Source organism: Eurosta solidaginis, chromosome 4 (genome assembly GCF_040869045.1).
Source record: "Eurosta solidaginis isolate ZX-2024a chromosome 4, ASM4086904v1, whole genome shotgun sequence".
NCBI lineage: Eukaryota > Metazoa > Arthropoda > Insecta > Diptera > Tephritidae > Eurosta > Eurosta solidaginis.
The window spans coordinates 244,917,596-244,935,429 of NC_090322.1; the positions used below are offsets into that span (position 1 = coordinate 244,917,596).

General features: G+C 40.4%; 1 protein-coding gene across 1 annotated transcript in view; it reads right to left on the bottom strand.

Annotated features, from left to right (window-relative positions):
* Positions 1 to 6,257: 6,257 nt before the first annotated feature.
* The window catches only part of LOC137248816 (trypsin eta-like), a 193,944-nt gene continuing 182,367 nt past the window's right edge, over positions 6,258 to 17,834 (bottom strand). The window contains exons 2-4 of the mRNA XM_067779714.1: positions 11,169 to 11,388; positions 10,847 to 10,928; positions 6,258 to 7,039 (exon numbers count right to left, since the gene is read on the bottom strand). Of these exons, the coding sequence (XP_067635815.1) occupies positions 6,674 to 7,039; positions 10,847 to 10,928; positions 11,169 to 11,368 (648 nt within the window). The 5' untranslated portion in view covers positions 11,369 to 11,388 and the 3' untranslated portion in view covers positions 6,258 to 6,673. The remainder of the gene's footprint in view (positions 7,040 to 10,846; positions 10,929 to 11,168; positions 11,389 to 17,834) is intronic.

A 17,834-nucleotide genomic window follows, 5' to 3' on the forward strand; every position in this document is an offset into this window, starting at 1 on the left:
AGCATTCCTTATAGCAAAGGCAACCTCTCTGCCGAATTTTGTTACGATAGGTTTAACGATTTTGGATTTATGATTAATAATATTTGTCAAATTGATTATATCACAAGTGGGCGGTGCCATGCCCATTTTAGGAATTTTTTTCATATTTTTATCAAGAGTCTCAATATCAGTCCGCATGTCAAATTTCAACATTCCAGGTGTATTATTTACTAAATAATCAGGTTTTTTGTGTTTTCCGAAATGCTATATATATAAGAAGTGGGCGTGGTTATCATGCGATTTCGCTCATTTTCAATACCAATCTATTCTGGGTTCAGAAACGCTCGGGTACCAAATTTGGTGAAGATATCTCAATATGGAAAATCTCAATGGCGACCACCGTGGTGTGATGGTAGCGTGCTCCGGCTACCACACTGTATACCCTGGGTTCAAACCCTGGGCAAAGCAACATCAACATTTTAGAAATAAGATTTTGCAATTAGAAGAAAATTTTTCTAAGCGCAGTCGCCCCTCGGCAGTGTTTGGCAAGCGCTCCGGGTGTATTTCTGCCATGAAAAGCTCTCAGTGAAAACATTTATTTATTTATTTTTTATCTCTATATTTACTTAAGTTATCGTGTTAACGGACAGACGGACGGACGGGCATGGCTTAATCAATTTTTTTTCGATACTGATGATTTTGATACATGGAAGTCTATATCTATCTCGATTCCTTTATACCTGTGCAACCAACCGTTATTCAATCAAAGTTAATATCCTCTGTGCGCAAAGCACGCTGAGTATAAAAATGTTCATCATACGCCACGTTTATCTATTAACTTAGCAATTAAAACTGCCATCATCATCATCATTAATTGGAGCGTAACCGCCAAAGCCATTTTGTCCGTTTCGTAACAAATCACGCCAGCTATTCCTGTTTCGCGATAACTGATGCCAATTTGGAGCAACAAGTGTGGTAAAGTCTTCCTTCACCTGCCTCTCCCAGCTCAATGGAGTTCTTCCCCTTCCTCTGCTTCCAAACCCCCTTCCTCTGCTTCCAGCGTTTTCGACTATTCGCATAAAATGATCTCACCAGCGAAGCCTTTGGGTTTTTAGTCGCTGCACTATCGTCATATCTGCGTAAAGCTCATCATTAAACCTCCTTCGATACTCGCCGTCGGCAATACGAACAGAACCATAAATCTTCCGAAGAAATTTTCTCTCGAACACTCCGAGAGCCATCTCATCCTCTCTCGAAATCGCCGATGATTCCGAGCCATACATCAAGACAGGTATGTAGAGCGTGATTTTTGTTCTAAAATATCATCTGCCGGCAAGAGTCTCCGTTTGATTACTAAGCTGATATTGTTTTTGCTGTTAATGCTGGTTCCCAAATAGACAAAATCCTTCACAGTATCGAATTTAAATCCGTCATCAGTGACGTGGATGCCAAGTTGCGAATGCGCCTATTTTTTCTGGGATAAAAGCAAGTACTTCGTCTTGTCTTCATTTATCGCAAGAACTCACAGCGCATTTGTTCAGGCTAATTATCTCAATAACATCAGCATACAGCAGTAATTGTACCATCAAAACGGGATGCAAGGGGTTGATAAACGCAATACATAGCATTATATCTTCAGAGCATCGGCAACCCAATTGTCAATCTCATCTACGCGAGGGAAATCCTGTAACAACTAAGAATGTACCATACACATATTTAGCAGGCGAGGCTCTGGGGACCCCAAGTTCCTCATGGAACTAGGGGTGGGCACAGGATGGCATAGAATTTTTAATTTGGTCGTATTTAATCGTTCCCGAGCTGATCGCGCTAGAACCTCAATGGTGTTTGTTACCGGAACGTCCATCAACATCTATAACACTCCCCAAAACCTTCCGTTCAGTTTATTTACTATGGGCTTCAGTACTTCGCACAGTACGCTAGATATGACCTTACATGCGATATTAAGCAGGCTGATTCCGCGGTAATTGGCGCGTTTTGCGGGATCGCCTTTTTTGTGGATTGGGCAGAGTACACTTAAGTCCCAGTCTGGGGGCATGCGCTCATCCCACCACAGTTTGCAGAGGAGTTGATGCATGCTCTTTACCAACTCTTCGACTCTGTTTTTGAACAGCTCGGCGGGTATTCCCTCATTACCTGGCGTCTTTTGATTTTTGAGCCGGGTTATTGCAATTATCACTTTTTCATAGTCGATAGCACAAATATTATAGTCTATGGTCGGTAGATCAACGGCCATCAGAGTTTCGCCGGCGCTTGTATCCTGATAGTTACAAATAAGCTCGTGAAAATGTGGACATCCTTTTAAGAACCGAAGTGCTGCTTCACGAAATCTGGTTGGTCACTTTGAAATAAAATACGAATTAGCTATTGAGGAGGAAAAGGGAATGAAACCAAAATCGCAGCAGTTTAGTTTTACCACAGCGAAACGAAACCGTTATTCTTACTTTGTTTTAAGAGTTGAATTCATTTAGATGGAGAGCTCTTATTACGGTATTCACCTTGTCGTCCGTGACCAAGAGATGACAACTTCTCAAATTCAGGTTGTCATGCGATTCGTGCCTATTGGATGGCTTGCTGCCAAAAGGCATATACGATCAGAAGGTCCTTCATCTAACGAAAACATTACAAAGGGCTATGGAATTCCCTGGACAAAGCGTACCAGCAGCTACTGGCGAGGTTTTTAAGGCTTAATTCTTTTGTTCTTTCCTGGTACGTAGCCCTTCAAGAACTCCAACGCAATATCTTCTTCCAAGAAGGTGGAATTACAAAAATTTACAACAATTTTTTTAATAAAAAAAAAACCAATATTTGGAAATACATAAAATGCAAAAGTTTTTCTCGCTGTTGTTGTTGTTCTAGCAGTGCTTCACTCCATTTACTAAGTGCGATCATCAATATTCCCTAAGTCCGGGGAAATGTTCAGTTTCAACAGTGTTTGACCAGAGGAACGTGAGTGTTAGAAGCACTGGTTCCACATTGCAATTAAAAATTGGTTTTGCCATTTGGGGACTTATTAAATGCGGAATAGGTAAGAGTTTAACCTTTAACAGTATCCAGATAGAAGTTTTGACGCACGTCTCGCTAGGAAGTCTGTATGCCTCAATACGAATATTGAACTCTGAGAAAGGCGTTCGCAGGGATTTTAGCGGCGTGTTACTTTGTCAACTATTAGTGGATGAGACCGGGGTCTGTCTAGATTTATCTGGTTCAAATGGCTGAGTTCTTGTGTGCCGTATTTCTTCGTAGTGCTCGCGGATATGACTCCTTATGTCCCTGGTAGGCAGGGACTCTTCAACCAAAAGTGTGTAGGGATGCCCAGATTTCATAGTATTTAGCAGACACTTTTTTTTAAATTTTGTTTCTCTACTTTATAGGGAGTATTTCTACTTCATTGTGTAGATGATGTTCTGGCTTCATAAGAAGACATCCCATGTTAGTTCTGAGCGCGGCTTTTTGACAGACCTGCAGCTTTTTTCAGTGTGCTTCTTTTAGGCTCGGCGACCATATCGGAGACGCGTATACAAGTGGCTGGCCAATTGCTTTATAAGTGGCTATGAGCGTTTCGTTGTTATTGCCCCAACTGCTGCCAGCGAAGGACGTGATAATTATGTTTCGGCTCTGAGTTTAAAGAGCAATTGCGGTTGCAATTTACTACATTCACGCTGTAAATAACGTTGGATTTGGTCGGCCAGGATCTTTTGCCGTTATCGTGCAGTCATCGGCGTAGGACACAATGGCAACTCCTTCAGCTGAGAAAGGGCGCTTCGATAATAACACCCTGTGGCACCTCTTGTTTAATTCTTCTGGTTTTGGATGTTACGTTCCTGAACTGCACCGATGATTGCCGACCTTATAGATAAATTGTTGTCCCTCTTTTGAGACTGAGAGGAAGGGTATACCCGTGCAAGTCTTGTAGTAACATGCTATGATTGACTACGTCAAAGGCTTTTGATAAGTCTAGCGCTACGAGTACTGTTCTTTGGTAGCACTCTTGGTTGATTCCGTAATTTGTTTGTTTGTTGATGGCGCTTAGCGAGGTGGTGGTGCTATGTAATTTTCGGAAGCCATGCTGAGGATTGGAAAGTCGCAGGTTAACCGTAAAATAAGGTAAAAAGCCGGCTTCAACCATCTTGGCTACTGGCGATATTAGAGATGTCGGACGATATGAGTATTCTATGGTTACTGGTTGCCCAGAGTTTAGTAGCGGTATCACCAATGGCATTTTCCATTGTTCAGGAATCCGGACAGTGGACAAAGACAGATTGAAGACAATAAGTTTTCCTAATATCTCGATCCATGCGCCACCTAGCGGAATTTTTTTGATTAAATATTGCATTGTCACCGGGTTCTGACTTACGGCTCAACTTTCAAGTCTCTAGCTCACCGGAAAGTTACTCAAAAATCGATCGCAAGATTCCCCTCGTTTTTCAGGGATTTGTAGTTATCTCAATTAGCTCGCCACCTAGCGAAACTTTGTTTTCTATAAATTGTACTGTCACCGGGTCTCGAACTATGTGCTAAGTTACAAGTCTCTAGGTAACCGGGAAGTTAGTTAAACATGGATTGAAAAATTCCCAAATCAAAATTAATTTTCTTAATATCTCAATCCGTGCGCCACCTAGCGAAATTGTCTTGATCAAATATTGCATTGTCAGCGGGTTTTGACTCACGGCCCAAGTTTAGGGTCTTTAGCTCACCGGGATCGCAAGACTCCCTGCGTTTTTTAAGGGATTTACAGGGATTTTGGTTTATCTCGATTCGTCTGCCACCTGGCGGCATTTTGTTTTCCACGAATTGTAGTGCCTTTGACTCGCAAACTATGTGCTATGTTTCAAGTCTCTGGATAACCGAGAAGTTAGTTAAAAGTCGATCGCAAAATTTCCATTTTAAAATAAATTTTCTGTATATATCGATCCGTGCGCCACCTAGCGGATTTTTTTTTTCACTTGCATTGTAATGTCTCCCAGATCTGAACTATGTTCTAAGTATCACAAGTGTCTAGCTCAACGGGAAGTTACCGAAAAAGACTTTTCCGTGGGTCAAAAATTCGTATGGAAATGAGGGGACAAACATGAAAGCGACTTAATATAAAGGTACAAAAAAGCATAAAGAAATAGATACAATTTTTCGAAACTTTTTCTATATTTCAGGGACGCTGGACCTATTAAAATCTAATCAGAACAACAACCCTGGTAAGCATGCCCTTGCTTATTTCACGTTTTTTTTTTCTAATCAGTTTAGACAATTTTATTTATGTATTTGTTTATTTGAATTTAAAATATATGAATTATGTATGAAGATATATATGTATGAATTATGTAATTTAGCATGTAGACAAAGAATTTATTAGGTACTTAAAAACGAAGTACATACATAACTCTCAAATGTGTTGACTAGGGTGGTCCTCACAATTTTAATCAGCGATTTATTTAGGTTCCTTCCTTTAACCGGTAGTACTAAGGGCATAGATATTACTTATTCGTTTTTTTTCTCGAGGGGTTTAAGGTGTCTGAAGGAGGTTTATACGTGTCGCAATGGTCGACTAACCTACAAATTTCTAAGACCGAAAATTTAATTAAGTACATCTTTAACGGTAGTATTACCATTTTAAATGATGAGACTGATAAGAATAGTTCATATGATGTTTATGGATCACCCTAATATAAACTTACATGCAAAAATATTCAAGTTGGCATCTATACATGAGTATGACATCACCATTAGTAGCGCTTAACCGCGTAGAGGATTTTGAGGGATGCTTATTAAATCCTGCCGGTCAATCCTGCCGGTCAATCCTGCTTCGTGATAAATCAATCCAATTAGAACATCAGCAAGTTCTAGTATTTGCGCACATGTCTCTTCCTGGACACCTTTGCGCTTATAGATAGGAATTCTTTTTGGGCTGAAGCGCATTCATCGGTTCGCATTGCATGAACTAACCATGCATATTTAATGAAGCTTACACAGCTCTTAGCTATGCAACATAAATCTTCCGGAGAACTTCTCTTGACACTATTCGGGATTCCGCGCCATACAGCAGAGTATGTATGTATGATCAGAGACTTCTGAAACGTGATTTGTTCTCCTGTTCTTCTATCAAGATACCGCCAAAGAGCTTGGTGTATCTTTTTATACCGAGAACTGGTACTGCAGACGACCATATTCAAGGCTGATACGAAGTTGATCGTATTCAAGACCCGATCCAGTCATCGCATGTATTTTGTTCTTTGTTATAGAGAGAAATCTTATTGATACGCTCCTTTGCATGTAGGCTTATACTTGCGCTTCTGTCCTTATGACCATTATATTTGAAGCGTTAAGGTTCAATTGTCTTTCGGCTTTACTATGTCCTTCGCGTTTCCTTTATGGCGGTGACGTAAGCCTTGGCCTTCACGAGGGATAAATGCCCTCAAATCAGTCATTAAAACGATGGCCGTGACCATCATCAGAAAAAGTAGATCTTATCCGATACATGTTCTTAGGCTTCTTCACTGTCAGGTGGAGTCTTAAATGGTGGAAGCCAAGCTCTGCGCGCAACCCGCATACAACATTTGGATTTTAGTCGCATCTTGACACCGACATCACTTATGGCGGCTACAACCAAACAACCTAAATTATCATAGCGAATCATGAATGAAAACAACAAAATGTAGAAGTAAATAAAACCCAACATCCTTTATCTGCTTATTACTAAACAGCAAAGTATAACAAAAACCACCAAAAGCCGAGAAATTGTTGATGGGCTGGTGCCGCTATTAAGCTTCGAATCTATCCAGCTCGACCAGTAGGCAACATCTGTATAGACATAAGGTAGAGTTGGTTCGGCACATCCCTCACCCCACGATGTTATGCCAATCAATTTGTTGTTGCACACAAGAGGTCCACCGGAATCGCCTTGGCAAGAATCACGTTCACCTTCTATATAATCAGCACATAGCATACCCGGTCTGATAAGTCCATCCTCGTAGTCCATTTTGTTAGCACAAACATTAAAGTCTATAATCGGCACATCAACGGTCATCAGAGTTTCGGTAAGCGTACTCTGAAAAAATTTAAAATACGAGAAAATAAAACTCCCATATAGTATAAGTTCTTTTCAGCACCTAAGTGCCGATTCAAACAATCTCATTAGTTACCGTGAAACAAAAAAAACGAATGAGCTATTGAAGAAAAGAAGAGAAGAAAATAGAAATCTTGCCATCTAAACTCGTTTCATTAAGTTTTTTTATTAAAAAGTTTGGTTCATTTAGGTAGCTTGCTCTCACTAAGTTAGGCCGCACCTTGTCGTCGGTGCGTTTACTTAACCGAACTTCATAACGCCCAATTATGTGGTTGAGCAGTCTAGCACCACGTGCCTACGCCGTTCCGCTTCATAAGCGACTAAGAACTGCCAACATTCCTAAACCAGGTTGCTATGCGAACCGCACCTATTAAATTATTTGTAGCAAGGGTTTTTATTGGGCTGTATTTAAAATGCAGGCCTTACGATACCGAACCGAAGCCGGAAGTAACGATAGCCTTACCTCAGCAAGGAGCGCTGCTGTGTATAATTATAGTACAATATTTAGTACAGTAGCGGCCACCGTGGTGTGATGGTAGCGTGGTCCGCCTACCACACCGTATGCCCTGGGTTCACACCCCGGGCAAAGCAACATCAAAATTTTAGAAATAAGGTTTTTCAATTAGAAGAAAATTTTTCTAAGCGGGGCCGCCCCTCGACAGTGTTTGGCAAGCGGGTGTATTTCTGTCATGAAAAAGCTCTCAGTGAAAACTCATCTGCCTTGCAGATGCCGTTTGGAGTCGGCATATAACATGTAGGTCCCGTCCGGCCAATTTGTAGGGAAAATCAAAAGGAGCACGACGCAAATTGGAAGAGAAGCTCGGCCTTAGATCTCATCGGAGGTTATCGCGCCTTACATTTATTTTTTTTTTTTTATTTTATTTAGTACAGTAATAGTATAGTACAATATTTTAAGCTAAAGGGAGCTATCGTCCTTTGGTGTAGCAATCGTAAAATCCTCGAAAAAATGGAGGGTACAAAATTTAGCCATAGGAGCAATGGCGGAGACTTTGGAAGAAACCAAACTGCGCAATGAGACTGCGAGTCTTACGGCTAAGCCTGCAACATATTGAAGTTGCGTGAAGTAAACTCTTCGCGACGCTTGAGGAGGGTTTTTTGGCGCTGATACAGTAGTCATGGCTCTCATCTGTACACGGTTAGAAATTTGAGCCTACATTTTTAACCAGTCAACCTCTGAATTTACTACTCTGTTTTCTAATTTTATTCGGTTTAATTATTAAAGTGAACTGAACAAAAAGTCTAAATTCTCAAAACTGTTTTGAAACAAATTATGTAGTACAAAACATGTTCATATTTAGCGAAAACTTTTACGTTTGCTAGAGAGGTTTCATATTTCTAAAGTGGGAAGACTTGAGTTCCACATTAAGCGTTCTTACACGGCGCTGCCTCTGCGACTACTAACAAGACAGAATAATTATCAGAACCTGAGGTGGCAATTAAGTTTGGTCCTAGAAAAATTGAACAAATACCAAAAAAATATTTCGCCCCGGGCGCAAGAAAACCTCACCACGCCACTGAGTATTCGCCAAGGGCACGGAGCTATTTTATTTAAGTTTTCCAGTTTTGTCGTTGAACAAACTTTTGGTAACACTATGAACCCATTCAGTATATGTGAGGTCCTCACGTACCGGACTTGTTCAACTTAACCTGACCTATGGGTCCAGTTCGACTATTAGTTCCCTTGTCTTCCTTCCTCCAGTACTGCTGTTCCATAGCTGTAACAAGCGTCTGATCCATCCTTCTCGTGTGTGTATTGCAACAACAATTCTGTTTAAGTGTTTGGCACCGATCTCGAAGTTTTTATGTCTTTCCTCAGCGAAAAGGTATATGGTATACGGTGTGGTTCCTGAAACAACCATAAAAGCTTCTGCGGTACCTGTACGGTAACCTGAAGCAATTCGTCGCATCATTCATGAGTATAGAGTCCAAGACGATGCCTGCCTCCCACCTGTTGTCTTCACATTTCTTTGGCAATGTATCGTTTCGTACGTTAGATGCTTGTCTCTTAGGTTGTCCCTCAAGATATGAAGCAGATATTGCGATGATTTGAATGGACGTTCTAGTGCCCCTAGCATGTCATCCTAGTTGGCTGATTTAAAAGCACTTCTGACGTCGAGTTTGATGACATGCTGTCTTGGCTTTCCTGATTGCATCTACCACTTTTCCTATTGCAAATATTGCTCTGTGCTCCTCCTGGAAATTATTTCGTCGGTGAGAGGTCCTCTCTCATCTTCTAGGGGCGCCATAAGTCGCTGTTTTAGAAGACTATTCGTCAGATTCCCTGCAGTATTGAACATGCAAAGCAAGGGTAAATATACCATGTCCGGCTGCGGATAGCAACTAGCCGTGCTGTCTTCTATTACTTTACATTAGCCACTTTCCTGCTAGGTGCACTGAGTATGGTGTCTGTAAAAAGTGTTTCAGAGATTACGCGCTCTGATGACTCTTAAAGTTCTGGCATGGAGAAAACACGTTGCATTACAGAATTTTCAATACCAATACCATTTAAGGTACCTTTTGTTGCATCTAGTTACACATTATTGGAGGCTCTTCTTGTCCACATGAACGGAGCCAAAATGTATAGTTTTCTTTCAAGGGATGTTTCCATGGTGTGAACTACTTCATGTAGCGCACTTTTTGGTGAGAACTTTAAGGCAGGCTTACTGTGCTGCTGATAACGCCACAAACCTTCTGCTAAGTTGGTCATCCCCAGTCTATGCAGAACTTAAGTTGGCCAATATTCATGTACCTATCTGTGATTTTGTCACAGTGTCTGTAATATCACTGCAAATGACAGCGACAGCTTCGAAGAAATTACCTTGACTAAAATCTGTGTATCATTTGGAATCACGCTTACCAATAGTAGCAATCATTAAACCAATTACAGCTCTAGCCTGCGAAAATATGGACCAATGATTTGTGCCGTGACTACACAGCACTAGGTGTCGCAATTGTGTACCACATAGACTGATCGAAGTTGCAGTTAGCTGAAAGTGAGGGCGTTTGTGTAGCCGCCTATGTTGCACTTTAATTAAAGATTCTTTGACTCATATTTCCACGGAAACTTTTTCTGCTGTGAGAAAAGCGGTGATAGGGTCTGTGATTGTCATAACTGATAATCATGTTTGTGTCCTGTGGTTTAGCTCATATTATTCTTTTATTACTGTCCAGTGGTAGTCACGGATGAATCTCGCTGCGACTAAGACACAGTCACAGATCTAGAAATATTTGGCTGTCCATGATCCATGGTCTTTCCCGCCGAAAGTTGAGCAAGTTTTTTCGAAAAAGTTTTTGAACAGCTTATAACACAGCTTATAATACGGATTAAAAGTAGCTAATACATACTCAAAACTGTCTCACAAGTTTAATGCACCAAGAGCAACTTCAAATTTACGACTACTATATTTATGATCGATAAATATAGCGATTTCGGTATTCAGTTAATTGTTTTTATCGATATTCGGCAAACTATTACGATCAGCTGTTGTAGCTAAATCATAATTTAAGGTTGTTAACGGCATTATTGTTTAAGCCAAATTTCTTTCATTTTAACCAAATGTCGTTAGCTATGTCAAAACTTAGCTAGTGAATAGTAGAATATATATTCAATTGAAAGATCGTTAGATAAAATCTCGTGATATTTCCTAAATGGCTCCGTAGCATTCTTGAAAACAGCCACTTAATAGTTCCGAAGTTTTACTGAAATGATCCCGAAACAGTCCCCGAATTACACAGGAAAAAGTTCCGAAATTATCCTGAAATAATCACGAAATTATCCCGAAAACAATCCGGACATAGTTTGAAAATAGTCGCCGTGTGCAATAATTTCATAAACATCCATTCAGCTGTTCTGTCGTGAATGCAACCACTTGTCATTTCGGTACAATAAACTACACAGTTTCCAGCAGACCTTTTACAGGAATTCACTGTAATAGTTTGCCCATTCTCTGCCTCCTTCAATAGGATTTCGTGCCCAAGCTCTCCAACACCACGCACGAGCAGAGAGCATTTAAAACTCAAAACTACTAAAAGGTTCATGAACTTTTTCACCTCAGGCTACTTACATATGTATATACCATGGACGACTCACTTATAAAAACAATGCGCAGCTGAAAGCACCACATCTGATCGTATTAGCGAACCCCCACACAAATGACCACTGCCAAAAGAGTCTTCTTCCTCCATGAAACGTGCTCGTATTGAAACTTGATGTTTTGTATCATTTAAATTCGCCAAAGTTCCATTGATGATGCGTCCGTCAAGATCGTCATTAGCATGGCGATCATTCATAGCGGTCACTGTGGGCAAATCTTTTAGATTTTCCGATACAACAAAGAAAAATGTAAACAAAATTAAATAAATTCTCGGCATATTCAGAAAGTTCACTGTTATTAGTATTAATAGAGAAAACAATTTAAATTGAGAATTTTCGAGATCCGTTAATAAAAGTTCGATTTTCCGATGCTGCAGTTATTACTTTTATCCTTTTGTGAACGAAGAGCAGCTCTGCTTTTATATCAAATGTAAGTATAAAGAGAAAATAAGATTGATTAATGTTTTAGATAAACATTAAGTTATCATTAGGGCAACCAAAAATTTGCTTTTAGGCAAACAGACAATTTTTTTTACTCTCGGAGATCCTTACCAAGATGAAAAAGAATTTAATGAACTTTCAATCCTTTTCGTTTTCAAATTTTAAGTTTATTCAAAATGTAGTACCATACGATTTTCTATTAGACCTGGTATTTGGAAAAATATATTCATCGTAAAATCCCTTTCTAAGAGAGAAATTGAAAGAAGACAGAAGCCCAATATAATCCATCAAGAAGAAAAGGCGTGGACAAAAGCACGGGACTGCAAAGATTTCTAAGATCATGTGCAAAGCCCACCATATTAGACTCACAAATTGGCTCATATCTCTGAAGGGACATAAGGCTCACGATGGGCATACTAGCGGGACACTGCCTTTTGGCGTCACATGCATATAAGTTAGATATTATCAGTAACAGCGGGTGTATGATTTGTGAGTTGCAGGAAGAAACGGTTGAACAAGTTCTGTGTTCGTGTCGCCTCCAGTTATTAGGGGCGGCAGAGTTGCCAGATCTCAAGGCGGAAATTAAGCTAGCTCCTAGAAAACTTCTAGTATTTGGCTAGAGGACGGAGTTATTCTATAACATAAGTCCTGGTACCTGATTGGGGCTCTTCCGTTTGGCCGTCAAACAAATTCTGGTAAAACTATGAACACATTCAGTCTATGTGAGGTCTTTATTGACCGGCTAGTTCAACATTCAACCTTCCCTTTCTAAGGAACGCTAGAACTATTGGAAAGGTAGTCAGAGCAATTTTGCAGGACGATTTTCCTCCTTTTTAGGAACTCTTAAACTATTGAAAAGCTAGACAGAAAATTTTTTAAATAAATGTTAATAGAAAATTAACAATATTTGCATGCTTTTAGTTTAAGACTATTTCCATCGGTTTTTAAGTAAGTATAAACTACACCAAGATCAATTTTGTAGACGCTCTTTATACATAATTGGATCGTATGATTGAAAAATAGCAAAAACGTCTCCTTCTAGATTCCAGGAATTTGAAGAATAAAAACACTTTTTTTTTCACTCAACCCATTTAACCTTGAGTAATTGTTTGGTTAGAAGTGCCTAATTAAAATTTCAATGCCCTTAATGATAAAAATACAAAATATTTATAAAAGTTTTTAAAATGAGATTTCTATAGAAATTTCGTATTATATTAGCTTTATAGTTTTATGAAAAGAACAAGGCGTATACTTAATTAGTTTCATTTGTTCCTAAACTGCTTATATATTGCCTCGTATACTGGCACATGACCAGAGTTGGGAGCAGTGCAATAAATTTTGAGTAACAACACTGCTCGAACTTAAGCGGGATGACATAATCAAAATGTTGCTCAAAGTGTTAATGAGACCTTAATTTGTAATGGATTTAAGCATCTTTCTCGTTTTCGTAAAATTAATGTGTGTAAGACTTCTACAGGAATTTTGAAAATGAGTTAACGTCGCTTCAAATAAAACAAACTTGTTACTGTAGTTTTTTTTGATGTTTGTACAATGTGAGGTCCCAACCACGGTGAAAGTAAGTACATTTGCCTATATTAATTATATTCGGCTCGGGGTCAAAGTAATCTTTATACGCACAAGTGTATAGTAACTTTGATTGAACAACGGTTGTAGATAATGACATGAAACGAAATTCGATATACTAGCTAATTTGAGCCCGGAATGGATTGGTATTCAAATTGAGCGAAATCGAGCGATAACATAGCTTCCTTATTCGATATCGAAAGTTTCCAAAAAATTTGAAAACCAGCCCCGCCGAGAGAGGGGGACCGAGGGGGTCATTACCCCCGGGCCCGGGCTTTGGAGGCGCCTGGGAATCTCAAAATGCTATCCAAGCTTTTTGCTTACAGAAAATAAAAAAACCACACCTTTAATCACCTTTCGTAGATTGCAATCGGTTTAAATTTCAACAAATCGTATAAATCTGTGAACGTGTCTATTAATGTGTATATTAATAATTTATCAAGAATATGTATATTTCTATGTAAACATATTTACTCATATGTTGATCTGTATGAATGTGTAGATAAATTAAAGTTCGTAACTATATATTCATTGAATATAATATACATGTATATACAAATGCATATAAATATGTATGTAAAAGATGGTAATTTTGATTTTGAGAATTTGTTCATTTTAGTATGGGGGCCCGTGTTTTTTTTTTTTTTTGCCCCCGGGCCCGGATTTTCTTTCGGCGGCCCTATTGAAAACTGACACATTGCATTTAAAAATACTGTTGAAGTGGTTAAACTTGGCGAGTAGATTAACTTTATGACTAAACCGTGAAAATTTAGTAAATGGTAAAAGGAAAATGGGCGGAGTATCGCAGCCATTTAGTAGCGATTTCCACTCCCCCAGCTTGCGAAGCCATCGCCTTTTCCTTTTCATCCTTACTTTGTTTTAAAGTTTTTGAATTCATCTTGGTCGCCCCGACAAGGCGGGCTCAGCGGTCTGGAGATAAAATGTGTAAAATCGGGGTATTCACGTTGCAAATAATCCAATAGGCACGGTCCGCATAACACCCTGGATTAGGAGGTTGGTAGTTCTTAGTCACCGACATCCCGCGTCCTCCTATAAGGCGAAACGGCGTAGATTAAAGCCCTAAACCGCTCAGCCCCAAAATCGGGCGCTGGAAATCTTAGCAACTTTTTATTTATTTACCGGTACCGGATCTCGTCATAGTGCTTATGGAGATGTTCCCTTAACCCCCATGCAGGCGGTGCTAGATGCAGTTGTTTGCTAGGATGTCCTGGTTTGTGACAATTTAGCAAAAACTGCCTGTTCAGCATATTGAGCTCTTTCTCCTCTCTATTTAGATAGCATTTTAACAAGCCTGCAGCCTTTTCCAGTATGTGTTTTTAAGACCAGGCGACCAAACTGGTGACGCGTAGTTTGTGAGCGGCCGGCCAATTGCTGTGTACGTGCTTATCAACGTTTATTTATCTTTTCTACAGGTGCTGCCGCCAAGCGACTTGATGGTTTGTTGAGATTTTGAACTTTAAATACAATTTCGGTAGAATGGGCCTTGAAGATTAGAGTATTATCGAACGTTACCCCTAAGATCTTTGGGTGATTGAAAGTCGGTAGCGTGACACTGTCGACGTGAACGTCCAATATTTGAGACATCTGTTCCTTCCACATCATAAACAGAGTGTCCCTGGATTTTGTCAGTGATAAAGCAGATTGCGCGAGGTGAAGAAACCGGCAAGAAACTGGGAAGAGAGATAGCTGTTTATTTTAGAAACTAATGCATCAATTGAAGGGCCTGGTCCTGTTGCCATAATCGTACATTCGTCGGCATAGGAAATGATTGTAACTACTTCTAGTGGGGAAGGGAGTTTTGATATGTAGAAATTAAACAGAAGTGGGGATAGGACACCACCCTGTGGTACCCCTTGTTTAATTTTCCTATGTTTTGAGATTTCGTTCCTAAATTGACCGCACGCCTGCCGACCATTCAGATAATTTGCGGTCCATCTTTTTACACAAGGGGGAAGGTGTGAGCCTTCTATGTCTTGGAGTAGTGTACCGTGGTTGACTGTGTCAAAAGCTTTTGATAGGTCAAGTGCCACTAGCACCGTCCTATGATGGGGGATTCCTAATTTAGTCCGTAATTAATTTGGGTATTTATTGCATTGAGCGCGGTGGTGGTGCCGTGCATTTTGCGGAAGCCGTGTTTTTGCGTGGCTAGGTAAATATTTGCCGTGAAATGAGGGAGCAAAATGGTTTCCAATATCTTCGCTACTGGCGAAAGGAGTGATATCGGTCGATATAGCTAGTTTGCCAGGGTTTAGTAGTGGAATTATCCTTGCCATTTTCCATTGTTCTTTGACAGGTTGAAAACGTGCGTTAGGTATTTTATTCTCTCAGGGACAAGGTGTTTAAGCATTGTCATGGCTACTCCGTCTGGGCCTATTGATTTGGATACGGCTTGGCCTTGTGGATGGCTGCTTCATTCTCTGTGGGGTGATGGTGATGGGTGGTATGTCGTGTTTTTATTTATGTGCCCGTCTCTTTACACGATGTCTGGCTTTGTCTACAGAAGAATGCATTATAAATTGTCGCCGAAGGTTATAGATATTTTATCGTTGTGTTTAGTTGGATTGGCCAAAGATTTGGTGGTTGACCACAATTTACCAACCGGAATGGGAGAGCAGCAAATGATTGATTTATAAAGGTTGTGTAGTCTTCTCTGTTTCCTTTTTTTAAATTAATAAAATTCCGCTTTTTATTTATTTTTTTTTAATTCCGCTTTTCATAGGTGATGAAATTGACAGGTCGCTGTATTGAAAGGAGTATGGGCAGGTGGTCAGAAGCTAAAGTAAGCGTCGGCTGCCATCTAACGCAGTTTATGAGCCCTGCGATGAGCTGTGGCAGTTATCTGAAATTCCGGGTGGGTAGGGGGTGGTGATTGTTATCGCCGTTTATCATGCAAAAAGTCGTATTGTCTATTTGCTCTGCTAGCTGCCTGTCTCTGCTTTCGACTGGCAAGCTGGTATGCCAGAGATCGTGGTGAGCGTTGAAATCGCCAAGGATAAGGTGGTCTTCGTCACAGAGTAGCGTGCTGATATCGAGGCGATAGCCACTTGGACAGCAGGTGGTAGGAGGAATATAGATGTTAATTATGTCTAGGTCAACATCGCCTAACCGAATGGTTATGCCTTGAGTTCCTAAGGTAGTATCCCTGCGGCTGAAATATACTATATTGTATGATGTGAGGAATGATAAAGGCAAGGCCACCACCATTACCCTTTGTGCGATCTTGCCTGTGAATGTTGTAGCCATCGCAAGTTCGGAGGTCCGATCTGGCAGCTAGATTTGTTTCTTGAATTGCAGCTATACGGATATTATTTGTAGTGTACTATCTCTGCGATCTTTCCGGTTAATCTGTTACAATTGAGTTGCAGAATTCTGAGCAGTCAGTAAAATCATCCTCCGAGATGCGAACGGATATTTAAAGAAATAAGTATAATAGAATTGGCAACTCTACTTACAACTATTTTTGTTGAAATACGATATCAAAAAATTAGTTGCGAAGGCCCTGGGATGAAGTGGAAAAAAATTTCTTTCGCCCATCGGCTGTAGTTTAGCAAGCTTCTCAGTAAAATTTCATCACAGATGCCGTTCGGTGTCGGCATGAAACTGGTAGGTCCTGCCCAGCCAATTTCTAGGAAAAATTAAAGAAGAGCACGACGCAAATGGGAAAGGAAGCTCGGCATACATCTTACTTACTTACTTAATTGGCACTTAACCGTCTAAACGGTTATGGCCGTCCAACAAGGCGCGCCAGTCGCTCCTTCGCTCCGCCAACCGGCGCCAATTGGTCACACCATGGGAGTTTAAATCGTTTTCCACCTGGTCCTTCCAACGGAGTGGGGGCCGCCCTCTACCTCTGCTTCCATAGGCGGTTTCCGATAGAAACACTTTCTTGGCCGGAGCATCATCTTTCATTCGCATAACATGGCCTAGCCAGCGCAGCCGCTGCGTTTTAATTCGCTGGACTATGTTGATGTCTGCGTATAGCTCGTACAGCTCATCATTAAATCTTCTTCGGTACTCGCCATCGCCAACGCGTAGAGGTCCATAAATCTTTCGAAGAACTTTTCTCTCGAACACTCCCAAAGCCGTTTCATCTGCTGTTGTCATAGTCCATGCTTCTGCCCCATATAGCAGGACGGGTACGACAAGTGACTTGTAGAGTATGATTTTCGTTCGCCAAGAGAGGACTTTACTTTTCAATTGCCTACCTAGTCCAAAGTAGCATTTATTGGCAAGATTGATTCTTCGCTGTATTTCAGTGCTGATGTTGTTGCTAGTGTTGATGCTGTTTTCCAAATAAACGAAGTCTTTTACTATTTCGAAATTATGGCTGCCAACAGTAGCGCGGTTGCCAAGGCGCATATGCGCTGACTCTTTGCTGGATGACAGCAGGTACTTCGTTTTGTCCTCATTCACCATCAAACCCATCTTTATCGGTTCTTTTTCCAGTTTGGAGTAAGCAGAACTAACAGCGCGGGTGTTTAGGCCGATGATATCAATGTCATCAGCATATGCCAGTAATTGCACGCTTTTATAGTATATTTTTCCAGTGCGGTTAAGTTCTGCAGCTAGTATAATTTTCTCCAGCATCAAATTAAAGAAATCGCACGATAGGGGGTC